The sequence below is a fragment of the Dromiciops gliroides genome, chromosome 5 (assembly GCF_019393635.1).
Source record: "Dromiciops gliroides isolate mDroGli1 chromosome 5, mDroGli1.pri, whole genome shotgun sequence".
In the NCBI taxonomy this organism is placed as follows: Eukaryota; Metazoa; Chordata; class Mammalia; order Microbiotheria; family Microbiotheriidae; genus Dromiciops; species Dromiciops gliroides.
Genome location: NC_057865.1, coordinates 63,084,816 through 63,106,720, shown reverse-complemented (window position 1 = coordinate 63,106,720; position 21,905 = coordinate 63,084,816). Strand labels below are relative to the sequence as shown.

Sequence of the window (21,905 nt, the reverse complement as noted above, 5' to 3'; positions counted from 1 at the left end):
ATTTAGGAAAAAAAAAAACAGTACAAAGGCAATGGCTTGTAATCAGTGAGAATCAGTTCTGAATTGTGGAAAGAACAGTGGATTGGAAGTCAGAAACTCTGGGTTAAAGTCCTGCTTTTACAACTTCTTAGTTGTGTGATCCTTAGTTTCCTGATCTATAAAATTTTACACCAATTACAAGGTTATTGTAAAGATCAAATGAGATGATGTGTTTGAAAATCCTGCTTCTTCCTGTTGGTGTTGGTTTGGTGTTGGGGTGTGTGTGTGTGTGTGTGTGTGTGTGTGTGTAAACATTCATGTGTATTTCAGACTGGGTGTCCTTATTTTGCCACGGTAAGTACAATGATCTTTTGGGACCCATTCCTGCTGCCAATTAGCATGGAAGTTTTGATCTGCTATCTTTTCAACCTGGATTTCTGGTTCACTTCTCCTTAGGCAGCCCAGTACCACATCCCATTCTGGGGGCTCCCCATATTGGCATTAAATTTAGTGTGGACCCTAAGTTTTAGCCCTACTGTAGCTCAGAACTCCAAACTCAAGCAATCCAGTAGCTTCAGCCTCCCCTAGTAACAGGGATTTAAGAATACACTACTTCACCTGGCCTGGTGTGTGTGTTTTTTAATACCAAGTGGATATTCTTAGCCTCTGTGAATAAATCCCTCCCTATACCTCCTTCATAGTAAAATTCCTCTGTGGTCATTAGACTTTTTTTCTCCTTTCATTGGAAATTAGCCCCAGAGTAAAAGCCTTCTAATTTAGACTAACTGAAACATAAAGTTAGTCAACATTAGTGAAAAATCTGAATGACGGTATTTTTAGCAAGTATTTATTTATCACCTATGTGTTAGGTGCTATGAGATATAAGCTTTGGAGTTATAAGCACAAAAACTGAAATAGTTCCTGCCCTCAAGGTGCTTACATTCTAATGGGAAGAAACAGTAGATCCATAGATAAGTATGTCCAAAATATATTCAGAGTAAATACAAAGTAACTTAAGAGTGAGCACTAACACACATTTTCTTCCATCCAGAAAGGCAGCCCCTTAGCTGTAATTTGAGGGAAAGTAGGGATTCTCAAGGGCAGTTAGGTGGTGCAGTGGATAGAATGCTGGGCCTAAAGTTAGGAAGACCTCTTCTTAAGTTCAGATCTGGCCTCAAACACTTATTAGCTGTGTGACTGTGACAAGTCACTTAACCTTGTTTGCCTCAGTTTCCTCAACTATAAAATGAGCTGGAGATGGAAATGGCAAACCACTCCAGTATCTTTTTCAAGAAAACCCCAAATGAAGTCACAAAGAGTTGTACATGACTGAAAAAACAACTGAATAACAACAAAAGGTTCTAGGTATGAGGATACTTCCAATTTTTTACCAACAACAACTAGAATAATAAAGTGCCCCATGGGGAAGTTCAGCAATGATCTGTAATTAGAATGGAGCAGTTCATGTGTTCAATCGGCAGTCAAGAGGTCTGAGCAGAGGTGGAGGTGCATAAACTTAAAAAATATATTCCGGGGCAGCTAGGTGGCACAGTGGATAGAGCACCAGCCCTGGAGTCAGGAGGACTTGAGTTCAAATCCAGCCTCAGACACTTAACACTTACTAGCTGTGTGACCCTGGGCAAGTCACTTAACCCCAATTGCCTCACTAAAAACAACAACAAAAAAATATATATTCCACTGTACATGTCACTATAATTATTTTCTTTTGTAATCCTATGTATTTTGTCTTATGAATTTAAAATTTTTATTCTGAAGGCATCCAGACTTTATCAGATTGCCCAAAGGGTCCATGATGCAAGAAAGGATCCCTGATCTAGAGGAAGCCCACATTTCATTTGGTGGACTCTTCTTGAGCATTTGCAAAATATAGAAAAGAGTTATAAAAGATGAGGTCTTTACCTTCTCTACAGATCACAATTTGTATTATTTGAAGGAGTACCTCTATTACTGAGTCATAGGTCCATCAAAGTAATTTTGTTTTCCGTAAAAAGGTAAAGTGTACTCTTAGCAATAATGGTCATATCTGTTTTCTAGGCAAAGATAGGAAAAAACCCCCAAAACAAAAATCTCTAGCACACTCTCTATCCAGATGTTCATGAACTTCAAATTTGTATAATCTAAATTAACATGAAATAATTTCTTTATCAAGAACATGCTATTGCTTAATGATGACCTAGGTTTAATAGGATGTGCAGAAAGCAGAAGTTATTGTGCCTTCCCTCCTGGAACTTAGGGTCTAATAGAGGAGACATGATTAACATACATATATATACACACACACACACACATACATACACACACATACATATAATGACCACCCAATATCAAGCGATATGTAGGATGCAAGCTCTTCGAAGGGCTTATTTTTTAAAATTTATATCTCCAGTACCTAGCACAATAGTTCATATATAGTGCTTAATAAACACTTGTTGGATTACTTAATTTATTATTTTTTTAAATGACTTGTCCAGGGTCACGCAGCTAGTAAGTGTCAAGTGTCTGAGGCCTGATTTGAACTCGGGTCCTCCAGTGCTTTATCCACTGTGCCACCTAGCTGCCCAACACTTATTGGATTACACACACACACACACACACACACACACACACACACACACACACACACACACACACGTACATTTATATTGCTGAGCAGCAGCATGGCATAGTGGATAGATGGCCAAACTTATAGTCAGAAAGAGCTGGATTCAAGTCCTGCATCTGCCACATTCTATTTTTGAAACTAGCAGCAAGTCTTTTAATCTCCTATGGTCCTCCCCTACTCTCTAAGACTCTAAATTATAGACAAGTGGTCATCTTTATCCATTTGGGGAGTTTCCAAACTAGAGAATTCCCCCAGACTGATGTAATCTTAGGTCCAGACCCAAACCAAACACAGAAAACCCCGAATACTTAAATAGTATTTAGGGTTGGAAAGGCATTATAGCACAATGGATAGAAAGTCGGCCTTGAAAACAAAAGTTCAAGATCAACCTCTGTAATAGACTGACTATATGAACTGTGTCTAGTCACAGCCTCTCAGCACTCCACGCAGATCTCTAAGACCATAAAATATGGAATAGTTCCACTTCCGGGAAAGACGTTTTTTCCTGTGGTAGTTCCCTATACCAAGGAAATCGTAAGTCTGGTGTCCTCTTCTTCCTCACACCCTACCAATGCAGTGCTGTAGAAATTCCAAACCCCTAGTTGACAAGACTTGGAGTGGTTGGGGATATCTTCATGGAAGAGGCTAGACTCAGGCTGGGCCTTAGAGATGGATCAGACTTGGATTGGTGAAGTAAGAGAAGGGAAGGAAACAGAAAGCATGGGGCAGGGAGACATGGAGTTTGACTTATTCGTGAGGCATAAAAAGAGTCTGATTCTAGAATAGGATAACTGTTCAATACCAGTTTCTCTATCATGTTGTTGTTTAGTTGTGCCTGACTCTTTGTGACCCCGTGGACCATAACACACAAGGCCCCTGTCCACGGGGTTTTCTTGGCAAAGATACTGGAGTCATTTGCCATTTTCTTCTCCAGGGGATCACTTTTTGTCAGAACTCTCCACTATGACCTTTCTCTCTTGGGTAATCCTTCACAGCATAGTTTCCTTGAGCTATACAAGTCCTTCCACTACAATAGGGCAGTAATCCTGGAGGGGATTACTTAACACACTTCCACAAATTGCAAGAATTTTAACCAATTCTTAAGAAGGATCTTTATTGTCATATCCCTTAGAGATAGTCATAGACTGTGCTTTCAGGTGGTTGTTTGCTAAGTCCATGTTTTTAACTATACTGTCCAATTAAAGATAACTTCAACCCAAGTAATTTTATTTTCAGATTTCTGATGATTGGCCAGGATATCGCTTGGATTTATTCACATACCCAAAGCACTATTCTGGAGATCTGGACCATGTGCTTATACCTCATGGTGTCATTGTGGACAGGTAGGCATTTTTGCTTCTTACATGCTTAGTTCAGTTTGACAGGCTAAAAGTGGGCCTTCAAACATGGTCTGAAAGTACATATGGTACCAAAAAAAAAAAATACTGAGGGCTCATCCTGACTCTTCCTTTGTTGTTGTTGTTTTTTTTTTTTTTGGTTTTTTGCAGGCAATGGGGGTTAAGTGACTTGCCCAGGGTCACACAGCTAGTAAGTGTTAAGTGTCTGAGGCCGGATTTGAACTCAGGTACTCCTGAATTCAGGGCCAGTGCTTTAACCACCTGACTCTTCCTTTGACTAACTCTGTGACTGAATTAATTAAATACCTTGCTAGATATGCCTGAGCAAGGCACTATCTGACCTGTGGTTTCTTTATCTATAAAGTAAGGGGAGGGGCAGCTAGGTGGCGCAGTGGATAGAGCACTAGCCCTGAATTCAGGAGGACCTGAGTTCAAGTCCAGCCTTAGACACTTAACACTTACTAGCTGTATGACCCTGGGCAAGTCACTTAACCCCAATTGCCTCACCAAAAATAATAAATAAATAGATAGATAGATAAATAAATGAATGAATGAAATAAGGGGGTTGAATATATAAGGTCCATTCCAGTTCCAAGTTTTTGATGAATTTTTTCTTGGTGACAGCAAGCAGGCAGCCAACAGATTACCTTTTATATGATATGACAAAAAAAAATTCTCAACGGTTTCCTTGCAATCTTTCTCTACTTTCACTCCTCGAGAGGCATTATGGTATATAGAACAGGTCATCATCCTCAGAGCCAGGAAGACTTAGATTCAAGTTGTGATTCTAAAACATACTGGTTGTGTGACCCCGGACAAGGCACGTGACACCTCTCTCAGTGGGTTGATAGTAAATGTTTAACAACCAGGTCCAGGAAGCAAGTAATGTATTCACTACTCATTTTAAGCTTTATCTGCATTATTCTCTCCTAAGTCTTGACAATCAAAAAATAATAAGTCAAGCCCAGTTTTATATCAATTGCTGATTTCTGAGGTATCAGTGCTGGCAATGAAAACTTAACTCACTTGTTTGGAGCTGGCTCCGACATATCCCTAATCTTGGTGCTCTGGGCCCTAGCTTCTATTTTTTTTCCTAGCTTCTTAAAATGTGGGTCACAACTCCATAGAGGATCTGAATGTAGGGGTCACAAATAATTTGGCAACAGTAAAAGGTTATGTCTACCTATTTTTTTGTTGTTGTTTTTTTCAGGGCAATGAGGGTTAAGTGACTTGCCCAGGGTCACACAGCTAGTAAGTGTCAAGTGTCTGAGCCTGGATTTGAACTCAAGTCCTCCTGAATCCAAAGCCAGTGCTTTATCCACTGTGCCACTTAGTTGCCCACATGTCTACCTATTTTACATAGCTATATACAAGGTCACATAAAAATTTCTCAGGTGAAAAGGGATTGACAGTGGAAAAAGTTTAAGAAGTTCTGATCTAGGTGACTCTCTATAAGATTAAGGTTTTTTTTGTTTTGTTTTGTTTTGTTTTGTTTTGTGAGGCAATTGGGGTTAAGTGACTTGCCCAGGGTCACACAGCCAGTAAGTATTAAGTGTCTGAGGCTGGATTTGAACTCAGGTACTCCTGACTCCAGGGCTGGTGCTCTATCTACTGGGCCACCTAGCTGCCCCTATAAGATTAAGTTTCAAAGGAATTGCCCACCTGCTTTGTTGAAGGTTTACTTACCTGGTCTAGTCCCTGTCTTCTCTCCTTCCTCTCAGACCAAGCAAGCTAACACATGCCAATCCCTGAATTGAGTTTACATTTTACAAATGATAATGAGAACATTGGCCACTAGTAGACTTGCAGTTTAAAGAATGATAGCATAATGAGATTTCTCATATGTAGCATGGTTCTGGATGAATACAATTGAACAATAGTTAGCAAATTTGCTCAAAAAAGAAAAGGAGAGAGGAAGCTCAGATCACCAAAATCTAACAGAGAAAAGGAATCACAATGAACTCAAAAAGTAAATTCACAAAATTGTCATTGGTTACCACACCCTGATTGATGCTAGTTAATTTAAGAACTTAAAAGAAATGAATGCATTTCTCTAAAAATATTTTTAAAATCAAACAGACAGCAGCGGAAATAGATGACCTAAATAGAGTGTTAGTTAGAAAGGGAAATTAAATCAAAAGTCTGAGGTATCACTTGCATCCATCAAATTGGCGAAATTAATTGTAAAAGGCTGTAGCATGCTATTGCCTTATTCATGGCCTAGGAGACAGGAAAGCTATGCTAAATTCCTTCCTTTGATGTGACAGAAGGCAAGTCACTTTATCTTTCTAAGCTTTATTTACTCTTCTGAGTATTTCCTAGGAAGAAGTAGTCCTTCTCCTTGCCAAGGCAAACTCTCTTTTCATGCAAAGTGATCCTATACCATCCTGTCTTCTCCAGCAGTTTGTTGCATCTATCATCTCCACTCTCTCATTAATCTTCCATCTCTCACTATATAATCGTTGTTTCTCTACTGCTTACAAACATGCCAGAGCCTCCTCCATCCTCAAAAAAGCCTCACCAGATCCATCCATCCATCCCTACTACTTGTCATCCTGTATTACTCCTCCCTTTGGTGGCTAAACTCCTTGAGAAGGCCATTTATAATAGGTGCCTACACTTCTCTCCCTCTCACTCTACATTCTGCCTTCCAGCCTCACCATTCAACTGAAATTGCTCTTTCCAAATTACCATTCTCTTAGTCACCATCTTAAACTCAACATGTACAAAACTAAACTCATTGTCTTTCCTCCAAAACTCTCCTCCTCTTCTTAACTTTCCTATTATTGTTTGGGGTTTTTTGAGGCAATTGGGGTTAAGTGACTCGCCCAGGGTCACACAGCTAGTAAGTGTTAAGTGTCTGAGTCTGGATTTGAACTCACATCCTCCTGACTCCAGGGCTGGTGCTCTATCCACTGCACCACCTAGCTGCCCTCCTATTATTGTTGATGGCACCATGATCCTCCTGGTCTTTAGGTTCACCAATTAGGTGTCGTCTTTGACTTCTTTTCTCTCACCCCACTGTATCCCATTTTTGCCAAGTCCTTTCCATTTTACGTTCGTAACATCTCTTGTATATATCCCTTTTTCTCCTGACACTTCCTCCATCCTGGGGCAGGCCTCAAGCACCTCACACTGGGACTAGTGTAAAAATCTTCTGGATGGTCTTCCTGCTTCAAGTCTCCCCCTACTCCTTTACATCTTTCTTTCAGCTATCAAAGTGACTTTTTTAAGGTGTGGGTCTGTCCGTGTCATTCCCCCTCTACCACATTCAATAAACTCTAGTCACCCTGCACAATATAAATATAAAATCTCCCATTTAGCTTTTTAAACCCTTCATAACCGGGCCCCTGCTACCTTTCTGACCTTCTTACATTCTCCCTCTGTCACCCAGTGGCAGCGGCCTCCTTACTGTTCTTGGCACAAGGCAATCCATTTCCCTACTCTCTATTTTCACTGACTCTCCCCAAGTCAAATGCCCTCCCTCCTTGTCTACACCTCCTTCAAGTTTCATGTAAGAGCAACCTTTTGCAAGAAACTTATCCTGGGGCAGCTAGGTGGTGCATTGGATAGAGCACCGGCCCTGGAGTCAGGAGGATCTGAGTTCAAATCAGGCCTCAGACACTTAACACTTACTAGCTGTGTGACCCTGGGCAAGTCACTTAACCCCAATTGCCTCACTAAAAAAACAAAAAAACAAAAACAAAGAAACTTATCCTGACCCCATTCAATGCCAATGCCTTCACTCTGAGATTATCTCCAATTTATCCTGTATAAATCTTGTTTGGACACAGTTGTTTGCAAATTGTCTTTTCCTCTATGCTATGATCAAGGACTGGTTTTTGCATTTGTATCCCAGCACTTAGCATAGCACCAGAGCTTGTTCATTTAACTCATTTGTCAAATAATATTGCTGATGTATGAAGTACCCACATTGAAGGGTTTAGGCTCAAGTGAGTTAATGCATGTAAAGCTGCAGATTTTAAAGCATTACATAAATGTCAGTTGTTGTGACTGCCCATTTCCCACTCATCAAAAACAAATGATAATAACGTTGGCTAATTGTTACCCTTTAATTTTAGAAATCACATAATTCTCCTAGCTTGGAGCTCCTTTGTGCAACTAAATACTTATCCCCCCAAAAATGCAAGCCAACGCTGGATATTGTGCTTTGCACACTTGTGGCTAGAACACTGTGACCCTGACAAATTTATGTCCATTTATTTTTTGTCCTTTCGTTTCCTTTTCAGGACTGAGAAGCTGGCAAAGGATATCATGAATGACATTGGATACTGTGACATTGTGGTTCTCTGTGTGCTTAAAGGGGGCTACAAGTTCTGCTCTGACCTTGTAGAGAATTTAAAGAACATCAGTCGAAATTCAGATACGTTTGTCTCCATGAAGGTTGACTTCATCAGACTAAAGAGTTACCAGGTAAGCTAGCAGATTTTCCATTTCACTTACATAGCCTGAAACCAAGTGTGCAGAGAAACTAAATTTCTGAAAATAAAAATTCTGAAAACAAGAGATGGCTTGGTAGTTGGGGCTATTTTAGCAAAAAAAAAAATGTTTTACTTCATTTTGTAAAAATTATTATAGTATAGCATAATTACTTTTATTCCCCATCCCCAAAACTATTTTTGTTGTATTGATATCAAAAGATGAAACTCAAGGGTGATTTTTTAAAAAAATAGCTACACGTTTCACATCATGACTTTCTAGGGCTTGATCTTGAAATATCAAGTAGGGCAGGGTTAGGGTAGAAGAGAATGTCAGACTTTGGGGGTGATATTTTAATCTAATTATTCTTATTCTCCCACCTTAGTAACTACTCCTTTCTATAGGCTACTTTAAGACTGGTTGTTTATATCCTAGCTTCTTAAACTGTGGGTCTGACCCCATATGGGGTCACATAACTGAATGTGGGGGTTGCAAAAAATTTGGCAACAGTAAAAGGTTCCTATTTTACATACCTATATATAACTGAGGTCATGTCAAAATTTTTCCAGTGAAAAGGGGCTGCAAGTGGAAGAAGTTTAAGAACCCCTGATTTGGAATGATTCTCACCTAATAATCTCAGGAGGAGGCATCCTTTTGGGAGGTCAAGCTCATGGTATTAGGAGATCATACCCAACTCTTCAGGCTTACTTCTAGAACTTTGAAGGAGAGATATAGCCTTGCTCTGGGACCCAACTTATCTGTGAATTTGAGAGTGGAATAAGGATCTTCAGAACATATATAAACTATATCTTCACCATCAGCATTATTATTGCTATCATGAATATTAGTTGAATATCATTTAATTGTTTTCTAAATAAGCATTTTTGCTTTACCCCACTTCAGAACAAATGCTTTCATTTCGAAAGCTCAGACAGGGGCATTCTCTAACTTCTGACCCATACTTATTCACAGTCCCAAGACCTGTAGAAAAATAAGGCTAATGATGACACTCTTCTTCTCCTCCTCCTCCTTCCTACTAAATGCAAGAAAAGGAAAGTAACTAGGTAAGACAAATCAAGTCCTGAGACAGTGCCTAGGAGAAACTCCAAAACAACTCCTGTAAAGACACAGCTGTTCACTCAAGACATGTTTGACCTCTAATTAAATATCCTTAGAAGTGGGTGAAAGAAGCCGGTCCAGGCTAGGATGTGATGAGCAAAGACTTGTGAGGAAGTCATGGATACCACCCAAAAGAAAGAGAATCTCTGTGTCAGAGCAGGCTCTCACCTCTCTCACCCTCCCCTCCACCCAGGGCACAGGCTAATTAAAGAAAGTATACTAAATAAACACAGCCAAATAAGGGTAACCAGACCAGCTTATTTCCCTAAGGGTGTTTGGGGCTTCTGCGTGCCTGCCCAACAGAGTCATTGGGAGCAGCCTTTTTAAAAAATGGCATGCCTGGAGCCATGAACAGTTCCAGAAGTCTGTTACCCAGGAGGAGGGTGAAACAAGGGCTGCTGTCCAAGTATTACATGGTCCTAGTCAGAGAATTCTACCACTTCTCCCTAGAAGTTTAAAAATAAATATAGAATTTTTAAAGCCCACTAGGGGATGTCACTATCCATGCTGATGCTCCCTCAGATTCTCTAACCTCCTAATTCCTCTGGGCAGCTAGGTTGTACAGTGGAGCACTCTCTGAAGTGCTCTTCTAATTCTACATCATGGTGCAGCCCTGGGTACTTGAAGGCTTTTCCAGGGGAGCACAATGTTGGGGAGAACCTACCCCACTAGAAAAGCTTTGAATACAACCCAGGAATGGGCTGGATATATGGAGGAGAGGACCAAGCTAGCTAAACTAAGAGAAGCTCATCACCAGAAGGTGATCAACAGGTAAGGAATCTTTAGAATCACAAACTTTAGTGCTGGGAAGGACCTTAGAGCCCCTTAGAGATAGGGGAAAGGGGCTCATAGAGATCGACTGCCTTGACCTAGGTCATATAGATGATCAGGTTGAGAGTGAGGACATGAACACAGGTTTCCTAACTCTAAGACGAGCAGGTACTTACTTTCTTTTTCTCTCTCCCTCCTTCCTTTCATCCTTCTATCCTTCCTTCATTTGTTCCTTCCTTCCATCCATTCATCCATCCTTCCTTCCTTCTTTCTGTCCTTCCTTTGTTCCTTCCGTCTTTCCTTTGTTCCTTCCTTCCTTCTTTCTCCTCTCTTTTCTCTCTCTCTCCCCCTTTCTTTCAAAAGAGATATTTACTGTAAAGATATAGCAAGAACAAAAGTTACAAATATTTCCTCCTGACACCTAGGGGCACTGTCTCTCCTATACTACCTCAGTCACTGAGGAGAATGGGCTCAGGCTTAACACAGTTTCTGTATAGCATTCATGCCACCAATTTCTCTTCCAAGTGCTGAATGGTAGATAGATAAATAGATGAATCTCAGCTACTGCTGTCCTGGGTTCCTCAGGTCACTTCTCAGGGGTGTCTGTAAAACCCAGCATAGACTCCAGTTCCCAAACTTCTGGTGTCTCATTTTCCTGACCTTTTGAAGATCACAAGGTCATAACCATCTCTAGTCTCCTTCACCTAAAACAGGAAAGAATAAATGCAGAGGCAAAGAATGAAGGTCTGTATTCCCAGAACTACTTGTCAGCCTCAAATGGGAGGAGGTCCTGCATCATTTCCCTTCACATTATTGTCTGTCTGTCTCTCATGCTCCCCCTCTTCCCCTTTCACTCTCTCATGAATAGCGGCTTGGCAATAAAGAGGTCCAATGATCTTTCCACCATACCACACTTCTTCTTTTTCATACCTACAGCAATTCATAAATGTTGTCCACTTAGGAATAGAAAGATTGTGTTTTGTGTGTATGTGAGTTTTTTTCAATAATTGTGGGTTCAAGAAGAGGTAAAGGAATGTTGGCCTGAAGGTAAAAAGAGATGATTTAATTAAAATACATTTGCCCTTTAAGAAACAAATTATGTCTTTGGGCTATATTCCTTCTAATATCCCTTCAGCTTTAAATTTATGATCTTATGATTCTATGATTGGTTTAACTGCAGTTTAATTAGTTTAATTGAGTTTAACTCAATTAAATTTGTTATAGTTTTAATAGAATGCCTTGCTTCCTTCAAAGTATAGCTCAGATGGTATCTCCTACAACAGTCCTTTCCACTTATTGCTTTCCCAGAATTCCTCTCTTCTTGAATTACTTTTCATTTTCTCTGTATCTATTTTGTATAAATTTACATGTGTACATGCTGTTTTATCCCAGTAGTATATAAACTTCTTGAGGGCAGGGGCTTTTTCGTCTTTGTCTTTGTATCTTCATTATTTATCAGAGTGTCAGTGACATAGAAGTCATTCATTTATTGAGTTGTTAAATTGAAATATAATTTTCAAATTCTAATTTTTTGTAAACCAATTATCTGTTAAATATAGAAATCTGCTATTACAATATTCGATTCTACTTAACACTCTATTCTTTGACCATATAATAGAGAGTTTTATTTTTAGGGTACCATGATGAATCTATGATCTTATTGTTGCTTTTACATCTTCCAACTATGCAGTGCATACATGAGTCATCTGTGGATATCCATCTTGTAAGATTCTTGTTCATGTCTTTCTGAAAATCTGCCATAGGGACATCACCAAATAGACTGAGCTTTCCTCTACATCTTTTGATATTGCATGGACACCAATGGTTTATATAGATCATCCCATTGTTTATCCCTTGTTCTCACTATATGGCCACATTTTCCTCCTACTCACACATTTCTCTGAAAGCATCCTTTACATTGTTTCCCTATTGCTTATTTCTACTGTTTATCAGTCTGTTCACACTAATCCATTATTCTTTGGGTATTTCATGACTAGTAACCATTAATATCACCAGAAAAACAGTGTTAAAAAGATGGACCTTTGTTTCAGGGGAAAGCTCAGGGTCATTAGAAGAACTGTGTAGATTCTCCCAGGTCATTTTTCATTTTCAGGATCTCTTTAAGATATATGCACTCATGGACCAGTTAGTTGTAAGGGCTGTCTTTCCAACTGCAAAACATAGTTTGAAAATTATTCTTCAATCACTTAGTTCTTCTTTTGTGGTTATTAGGCTAAACTCTTGAGAGATTACCTAATATAGGATATCTAATAAAGATCTAATATAGGAAACACTATAGCGTTCTGAAGCATGAGGCATAGAGTAGAATGTCATCTGCAAACAGGAGTATCTAAAGGACCTCATTGTCTATAGAGAATCCTTCTTCCCTTGGACTCCATATTGGGCATCCTCCATGATGGTAGCAAACAGCTTTATTTTATCCCTGGCTAAATAACCCAATGATCTCAAACAGTTATCTCTGTTATTACATCTTTCAATGAATCTTGTATGATTTGACCTGTACATTGGAGATACTTTGTTAGAGTAAAGCCTTTAAGGTGACAATTATTCTACCAAATCAAATGCCTCTTTTTTTAAAAGAAAAATTAATAAACAATTGATAAGCACTATGGGAATCAGTCAACAAGCATTTATTAAGCACCTACTATGTGCTAGGCACTGAGGATACAAAGAATGAAACAATCTCACCTCTCAAAGAACTTACAAATTCTAAAGGAGATTACTATACACACATATACTATATATATATATATAATATACTAGATAGAAATATAAATATTTGCATGTCCATATATTCTATTGCTTAATAAAATAGTTACAAGGTAATTTGGGAGAGGAGCATACTGGGCTGGGGTGTGAATCAGAAATGGCTTCATGTAGAAAGTGGTGTTTAAATTTCATTTTGAAGGAAAAGAAATATTCCATAAGGCAGAAGTGAAGAGGGAGTGTATTATGGGCATGGGGCAGTCAATGCAAATGCATGCTGTTATGAGATGGAGTGTCTGTTACATGTAAGGAGCAGAAAAAGAAGGCCTGTTTGGCTAAATTGCAGTGTGAGATAGGGGAGTGATATCCAGCAAAGCCGGAAAGATAGGTTGGGACCAGGTTGTGAAGGGCTTTAAAAGTTAAACAAGAGTTTATGTTTTATTCTAAAAGCAATAGGGCATCTCTGGGGTTGATTGAGTAGGGAAATAACAGGATCGGATGCGTGCCTATGGAAAACTTTGGCCACAAGTTGTAGAATGGACATGAGAGGGAAGAGAGTTGAAGCTGGAATACAAATTACAAAAATAAAGGCTTGAGTAAGAGAACAGAAAGTGAAGTCAGTGAATACAGATAGCTTTGTCTAAGAATTTGACTGAGTAAGGAAAGAGAAAATGATAGTTTGAGTGGATGGAATCTAATAAAGGGGTTTTTTGTTAAGGATTGAAGGGAATTGGACTAGTTTGAATGCAATAGGAAAGGAACTAGAATCTTGGGAGACCTTGAAGATTTGGGAAAGAGAGAAGGGATGATTGAGGATGCAAGCTTCCAGGGAAAATAGGAAGAGATGAGATCAAGCACACAGAAAAAAACTACCCCTTAGTCAGAGACTGGGCAAAATAAGGTAACAGCGAGGAATGATGTCAAGGGTTTTCAGATGAAGAAAGGAGGAGGAAAGGGATCTTACATTCAATGGCCTCAATTTTTTCAGTATACTAAGATCAAATGTCTTAAAATTTTTTTACAGCAAGTTTCTCTAATAAAGGCCTCATTTCTCAAATACATAGAGAACTGAATTAAATTTCTAAGAGTATGAGTCATTCCCCAATTGATAAATGGTCAAAAGATAGAAATAAGCAGTTTTCAGAAGTCAAAGCTATAGTCATATGAAAAATACTCTAAATTACTATTGATTAGAGAAAGACAAATTAAAATAACTGAGTTACCACCTCAGACCTGTCAGAATGGCTAATATGACAGAAAAGGAAAACGACTAATGTTGGAGGGGATGTGGAAAAACTGGGAACTAATTGGTGCAGTTGTGAATTGATCCAACCATTCTGGAGAACAGTTTGGAACTATGACCAAAAGGTTATGAAACTGCGTAGACCCTTTTACCCAGCAATACCACTACTAGGTCTGTATTCCAAGGAGATCAAAGAAAAAGGAAAAGGACTATATATATACAAAAATATTTATAGCGGCTCTTTTTATCGTGGCAAAGATTTGGAAATTGAGAGAATGCTAACCAATTGGGGAATGTCTGAACAAGTTATAGTGTATGATTGTGATGGAATACTATTGTGCTATAAGAAGTGATGAAGGGAGTGGTTTCAGAAAAACTTGGGAAGACTTATATGAAATGGTGCTAAGTGAAGTGAGCAGAACCAAGAGAACACTGTACATATTCACAGCAATATTGTATGATGATCAACTGTGAATGACTAGCTATTCTGATCAATATAATCAAGATAATTCTGGAGGACTTATGATGAAAAATGCTGTCCTCCTCCAGAGAAAGAATTGATGCATTCTGGATGCAGATTGAAGCACAATTTTTTCACTTTTCACATTTTTCTTGTTTGGATTTTTTTTTTTTGCAACATGGCTAACATGTTTTGCATGATTTCACATGTATAATTGACATCACATTTATATGGGTGGGAGAGGGTAGGAGGGATCGAAAGAATTCTGAACTCAATTTAAAAAAAATGAATGTTTAAAATAAATAATACTTTAAAAAGTTTAAAAAACAAAAAGGAAATATCCTCAGCTCAAAGACATGGGAAAAGGGAAGAAGAGGGAGATTCGAATAGAGAAGAGAAATAGTTTGGGGGGGAGTGAGTGAGAAAAGAAATGAATTAGGACAGAATAGAATTAAAGGACTGCCTTGCTGCAGCAGGACTCTATTTGAAGATAGATCATATGAATTTATAATTTGCCCATGGTTATGAAACTTCAATTCAGCAGCCTCTGAGTAGAATGGAAGAGGCAGGTGAAAATAATCCAGGGTTGAGGTTTGGCAGGAAATGAGTGATGATAGGATAAGGAGGTGAGAGGTTTGAGAGCAGAGGAAAGTGTACAGTTGAAATGGCCAAATACAGTATTGATATTGAAAAGGGAGGAAAAGTAGGGTCAGCCCAGGGCTAATGCCCTGAGGAAATAAAGAGACAAGAAGGATTAGAGATCTCTGATTAGGAGCAAGAGGCATTGGGAGAGATGCAATGATAGGAGATATAAAGGAATATCAGAGTTCTTTATTAAGGAAGTGGAACACTTGTGGGCAGTAATGAGATTCATTGTGTGACCATCCCAATGTGTGGCTGAGGTGAAGTGAAGGAGCAGGTGCTGGGATTTAAGGTGGAAAAATTACTGTTCTGTTGTTTCAGTTCATGTCTAACGATTTTCTTTTTTGCATTTTTGTGGCAAAGAGAGTGGAGGGGTTTGCCATTTCCTTCTCCAGTTCATTTTACAGATTAGGAAACTGAGGCAAACAGGGTTGAGTGACTTGCCCAGGATCACACAGCTAGTAAGTATCTCTGAGACTGGGTTTAAACTCATGAAGATGTCTTCCTGATTCCAAGCCCAGGGCTTTATCCACTGTACAACTTAGTTGCCCAGAGGAATTAGGAGGTTAGAGAATCTGACAGAGCATCAACATGGATATTGACATCCCCTAGTATAAAGACAGACAAGGGAGCAGCTAGGTGGCGCAGTGGATAGAGCACTGGCCCTGGAGTCTGGAGGACCTGAGTTAGGATCCAGCCTCAGACACTTGACACTTACTAGCTGTGTGACCTTGGGTAAGTCACTTAACCCTCATTGCCAAAAAAAAAAAAAAAGACAGACAAAAGTTGGGAGAAAGAGGCAAACTAAGGCAGGTATGGAACCTCTACATTTTTTACTTAGTTCTGTGACTGCAGAGATGTATTCTGCTGTAGATTATTGTTTTCAAAACCTGGCTTGTCCCCATCCCATTCCTTCATCAGTATTTCTCACAATTTATGTGTAAATTACTCACAAATTTTATAGGACTAAGGAAATAAACAGATAGGTCCATAGTTATTGATATTATCTGACTTTTGGAGTAATAAAAAGGCCTGAGCTTTTCTTTCCCCATGCTTTTAATTATCTGCCCCTCTTTCAGATACCTTGAGATCCTTAAAATAACCTAAAATCTTGTCACCTCTAGCAGGGAACACCTCTATGATTGGCCTAGAATAGCTGCTCTTCCCATCTTTGGGGTTTTTTTCCATGTTTTTTTCACTTTCTTATTTTATTTTTTTTTGTGGGGCAATGAGGGTTAAGTGACTTGCCCAGGGTCACACAGCTAGTATCAAGTGTCTAAGGTCAAATTTGAACCCAGGTCCTCCTGAATCTAAAGCCAGTGCTTTATCCACTGCACCACCTAGCTGCTCCCCTTTTCACTTTCTTAAGAAGCATATTTAAGATTGTAATGTTAGGTTTCAGATGGGGGAGCTTGGCTCTTTTGGTAGCTCTACTGGAAAGAATTTAGTTAAAAAAAAAGTCAGATGTTTCCAATTTTTGTCTATTATCATTCCTATTTCATACCTAAGTGCCCTTGTATTAATCTCTGACCAAGCTCTATAATTTATAGATGGATTGTGGTAATTGTAATGTACAGTTCTTAAGTACTTATTCTTTGGTAATGGCTAGAGAATTCAACTCATTGAGCTAATCTTGCTTTCAAGTTTATTGAGGTATCTGCTTTTGGGATCGATTCTTATAAGTATCTAAATTGTAGATATTTAGGGCACTCATTATTGACAGCATCTAATCTGCTTAACTATGGCTTTGTTGTCATTTTACTTTGCATGGAGAATCTCTTAGGAATTCAAATACTTAAGCCTCTTCTTTTAGACTAGGCAAACATTGACATCAAGGGAAACCTCTAATGCCCCAGAAAATGGACAGTGTATTTCTATGGGATTGTAAGATTGGGTTGCCTTTGATTTAGCAGTGTGAAAAGATGCCTTAATGGCCCTCTTCTCATTGTATCTCTCCAGTGTCAAAAAATATAGAAGAGTCCTCAAAAGCTTTCATAATGGACATAATCTTATTTAGCCCTTTGATGTCAATATCAATTGAGGCATAAAACATAGGAACACATAGTTGCCAAAGGAGCTCACTACTTTCATGGAAGAGATACAGCACAGATTCCACCTTAGAGATGGTGCATTCCTCCAGATGTTCCTCTTTCAGATGATGTACTGACTGTATTGAGTCCCAAAACATTGTAAGGTCTCCTAAATGAAATTTTGACCTAAGCAGCCACATGAGAAAATCCTAGTGAATGAAGAGTGCTTTTGGCCCAGATTATTATGTGCAAGTGAATGAACAACCTACAAAACTCATCCTTAGTACATGTCTCCTAGACCGATATCCTCCCAAATAGAAGGATAATGAGCTACATGGCCATTGGGAATTTGCATGGTTTGTTTAATCACCTCAAGATTTTCCCTAAAACAAAGGTCTATTGTTATCATCGCTATTGTTCTGGTATTGTGGTGTGGTTCCTGCATGGAATGCTATCACCTACAAAGAATCAATGTTGAGGGTCACCAATGAACACGGTACAGCATGTTACAAAGAAGGAATTACACAGACGTGGTAGAAAGGATGTCACCAGTGAAAGTTATGATCAGAAAGGATGATGGACTGGTCATATAATGAGAGGGACAGGAAAATGATGGACAGCTCCATCCTCTCAAAAGAATTCAAGGGGGGCAGCTAGATGGCGAAGTGGTAAAGCACCGGCCCTGGATTCAGAAGTACCTGAGTTCAAATCCACCCTCAGACACTTGACACTAGCTGTGTGACCCTAGGCAAGTCATTTAACCCTCATTGCCCTGCAAAAAAATTTAAAAAAAACTTTAAAAAAAAGAGAATGCAAGGAAGGCCCCTGGTATGTTGGGAGACCCCCTATGGTGAATTTATGGGCATGCATGGATAAAAATTGCATGCAATGGGTAGGTATAAGTGAGTTGCAATCTGCATCATTGGAATGATGGCAGACCTTGATGAGATCATGAGGTCCATTGTAGCTTTTTTATTCTTATTGGTTGAATAAAAGGAAGTTAAGAGGGAAGAGAAATTGCTTTTTTGCCCTTCTTCAGACAAGAATTTACAGTGTATCTTCACTATTTTGTCAGAAGTGAATTTCCTGAAAATATGAATTTTTGCAAAATTCATATTCAAATGTTTTATATGTGTATATATAATATATTAACACATATATACATATACACACACAAATACATGCATGTTCCAAGGCCAAATATCTGCCATTTGGATTATCCACTATTTTATGTCTTCCAAATTTATATTCTACTATAGCAGAATGATTAACTGAAAATTAACCTCTCTCCATATATATATGTGTGTGTGTGTATATATATATATATACACACACACACACACATATACACATACAAGCTATATGTATATAGTATTTAAAAGCCATCTTTCTATAGGTTGATAGAAAATCTTTTCTTTAAGGGTAAACAAGGTGGGATTGATGAAAGAAATGGGAGGGCAAATCTGGCCCGTTGAGTTTGATGCATATCTAATAATAAGGGTCTTAAACTTTTGTGTTCCTTTTGGACACTAGCATCTCACATATATTTGTAATGCATATATGTGTTCTATAATATTGTATGTGTAGGGGCAGCTAGGTGGCACAGTGGATAGAGCACTGGCCCTGGATTCAGGAGCACCTGAGTTCAAATCCAGTCTCAGATACTTGACACTAGCTGTGTGACCCTGGGCAAATCACTTAACCCCCATTGCCCCGCAAAAAATAAATTAATTTTAACAAAATATATATATATATATATATATAGTATGTGTATATTTACCAGTTTCTAAAGTACAGTTAGCTATATTCTTTTATTAGGATTGCTGATAGAGAATAATACACAAATAATAAAAGTTATAGAAACATAAGCAGAGAGAATATCTTTGTAATAATTAGCATATGCCTACAAATTATGTTTTGTATCTTCATGAAAATGATCGAGGATCTTTATTTTGAAAGTAGGTTGGTGGTTCTGAATGATGAAAATTTTGTTTCCAGCTAGAACTGTGGCTAGTATAATTGAGTCAGGAAGAGGATTTTTCAAAAATGAAGCCACCCTTTGCCACAGTTACCTTTGAGGAGTTCACTTACTCAATTTGTACCAGCTGCTGCTGCCACTGGCAGAAGTCTCTTTTTCTTGGTTGCTGTTAGAGGATTGACAATATTTTTTTAAAAAATAGCTACTTATTTGATGGCATGGTTTGTACAATTTATATTAATAAAATATGAACTACCTTCCAAGAAACTGGCCAGCAAATATTGACACTTCTTTTGTTCTATAAATCCATTGAAATTGGGATTTCCTTCTTGGCTTTCTGCCCTTACACCATGCTAACCTTTCTCCAGACCTGGACAAATATAGCATCCTTCATTTCACTAGAAGTAATGCCGCAGTGCTACTGGGAAGCAACATTTGGCAGAGTTGCAAAAGACTGCTGGACTCTAATCCCCTTACCAACTGTTTAGAAAATTCAAACTTGGTACAAAAGAGAAACTAACAGGCTTTGCTTGGTGACCCCATGGGCTAGAACACTAATAAGTGTCTGAGAAGGAAGGGAGAAGCATTTTTAAGACTCTAAAGGATTTAAAAGTGGAAAAAGATGGAGGGAACCATAAAGCAATGATTGTTAGGAGCTGAATTTCTTGTCTTTTATAAATAAATTGTACTGATATCTTTTATATCACCTCTATATCCTGGTGTCTCCCACAGCATCTCATTCCCAGACCACACTTAGAACAAAATACAGAAAAGAAAGTGGACATGTTTGTGGGAGGGGAGGAGAAATCAGCAAATCTAATCACTATATAAAAAACAAAAACAAAAGTCAGACCCCTAATATGCCCTGGTATGTACCTACAGCTTTTCACCTCTGCAAAGAAAATAGAGAGTTGCCTTCTTGTCTTATTCTTTGGGATCATATAGTCATGATAATTGTTCAGCATTAATTTTGATTGTTTTGTTCTTGTCTATTTTTATTTTATTTTATTTATTCATTCACCCATTTATTCATTCATTTGTTTGTTTATCTGTTTATTTGATTATTTAATTAATTGATTTATTATTTGCAGAGCAATGAGGGTTAAATGACTTGCTCATGGTCACACAGCTAGTAAGTGTCAAGTGGCTGAGGCCAGATTTGAACTCAGGTCCTCCTGAATTCAGGGCTGGTGCTTTATCTACTGCGCCACCTAGCTGCCCTTATCCATTTTTATAATCATCATTGCATGTTGCTTTCTTGATTCTGTTTGACTTTGCATCAGTTCAGGTAAATCTTTCCATGTTTCTCTGTATTCTTCATAGCCATCATTTTTTAGAGCACAGAAATATTCCAATATATTCACATACCACATTTTGTTGAGTAATTCCTCAATCGATGGCCATCTCTTTGTTTTCCACTTTTTTCTACTATAAAAGGGCATATGGGACCTTTCTTTTTGTCATTAACCTCTTTTTTGGGGAGGGCAGGGTAATGAGGGTTAAGTGACTTGCCCAGAGTCACACAACTAGTAAGTGTCAAGTGTCTGAGGTCGCATTTGAACTCAGGTCCTCCTGAATCCAGGGCCAGTGCTTTATCCACTGCACCACCTAGCTGCCCCCTTGTCATCAGCCTCTTGTGGCATGTACCTAGCAGTGGAATCTCCGAGTCAAAGAATATAGACTTTTTAGTCACTTTCTTTGCATAGTTCCATATTACTTTCCAGAATAATTGAACCAATTCACAGTTCCACCAACAATGCCTTAGTGCACCCATCTTTTCACCACCTTTGAAACATTGTCTGGTTCTGCCTTGTCATTTCTGCCAATTGCCGACTGTGAGGCGAAACTGCAGAGTTGTTTTGATGTGTGTTTTTTTAATTAATAGTGATTTAGAGTATTCTTTCCTACTCTTGTTAATAGTTTGCAATTCTGCTTTTGAGAACTGTTTGTTCATATGTCAATTAGTTTTTCAAGCCCAGTCCCTAAATTGGGATGTCTAATTTGCCAAATTTTTAAAGCTGAAATGTTAACCCAGTTCTTGGAATTGACTCCCTTTTCATGCAAACAAGCCTAAGAGTGAAATTCATTTAAGGTCGCATTATTCTGACACATCTATTTTCCATGAGGTTAGTCCAAGATAATATGCAAGGAAAGTGAAATTAAAGAGAAGACTTTAAAAAAAAATTCTAACAGACCATATTTGCCCTTAAGCATTTGCCCATACAGTTTGAAAGTAGGCTATGTTTCTGTATTAATTAACTATTCCTGCATATTGGCAGAGCTGAGAGAGATTTTGAATGCCAAAAAAATACGAAGGCCTGACCTTGGCAGGAAAGAAATACTTGCCATGCAGGAGATGTGAGCCCAGCAGAAAAGTTGGCAACCTTATTAAAGAGGCTAGTCAGAGCTAAGTATAGGCAATGCACTTACTTTCAAGGGAGATGAGAGAAATTATTGGCCCATATGGTGACCTTAAATGACCTTTGTACAGTCTCCCTTTTAACTTTCATTGCCTTAATCATAGAGAAAGGATAA

At 38.5% G+C, this 21,905-nt stretch overlaps 1 protein-coding gene across 2 annotated transcripts in view; it reads left to right on the top strand.

Moving 5' to 3' along the window:
* Window positions 1–21,905, top strand: part of PRTFDC1 (phosphoribosyl transferase domain containing 1) — a 107,144-nt gene that overhangs the window by 14,637 nt on the left and 70,602 nt on the right. For both annotated transcript variants that reach the window (XM_043968037.1, XM_043968038.1), the window contains exons 2-3: window positions 3,839–3,945; window positions 8,211–8,394. In XM_043968037.1, coding sequence (XP_043823972.1) covers window positions 3,839–3,945; window positions 8,211–8,394 — 291 coding nt within the window. The remainder of the gene's footprint in view (window positions 1–3,838; window positions 3,946–8,210; window positions 8,395–21,905) is intronic.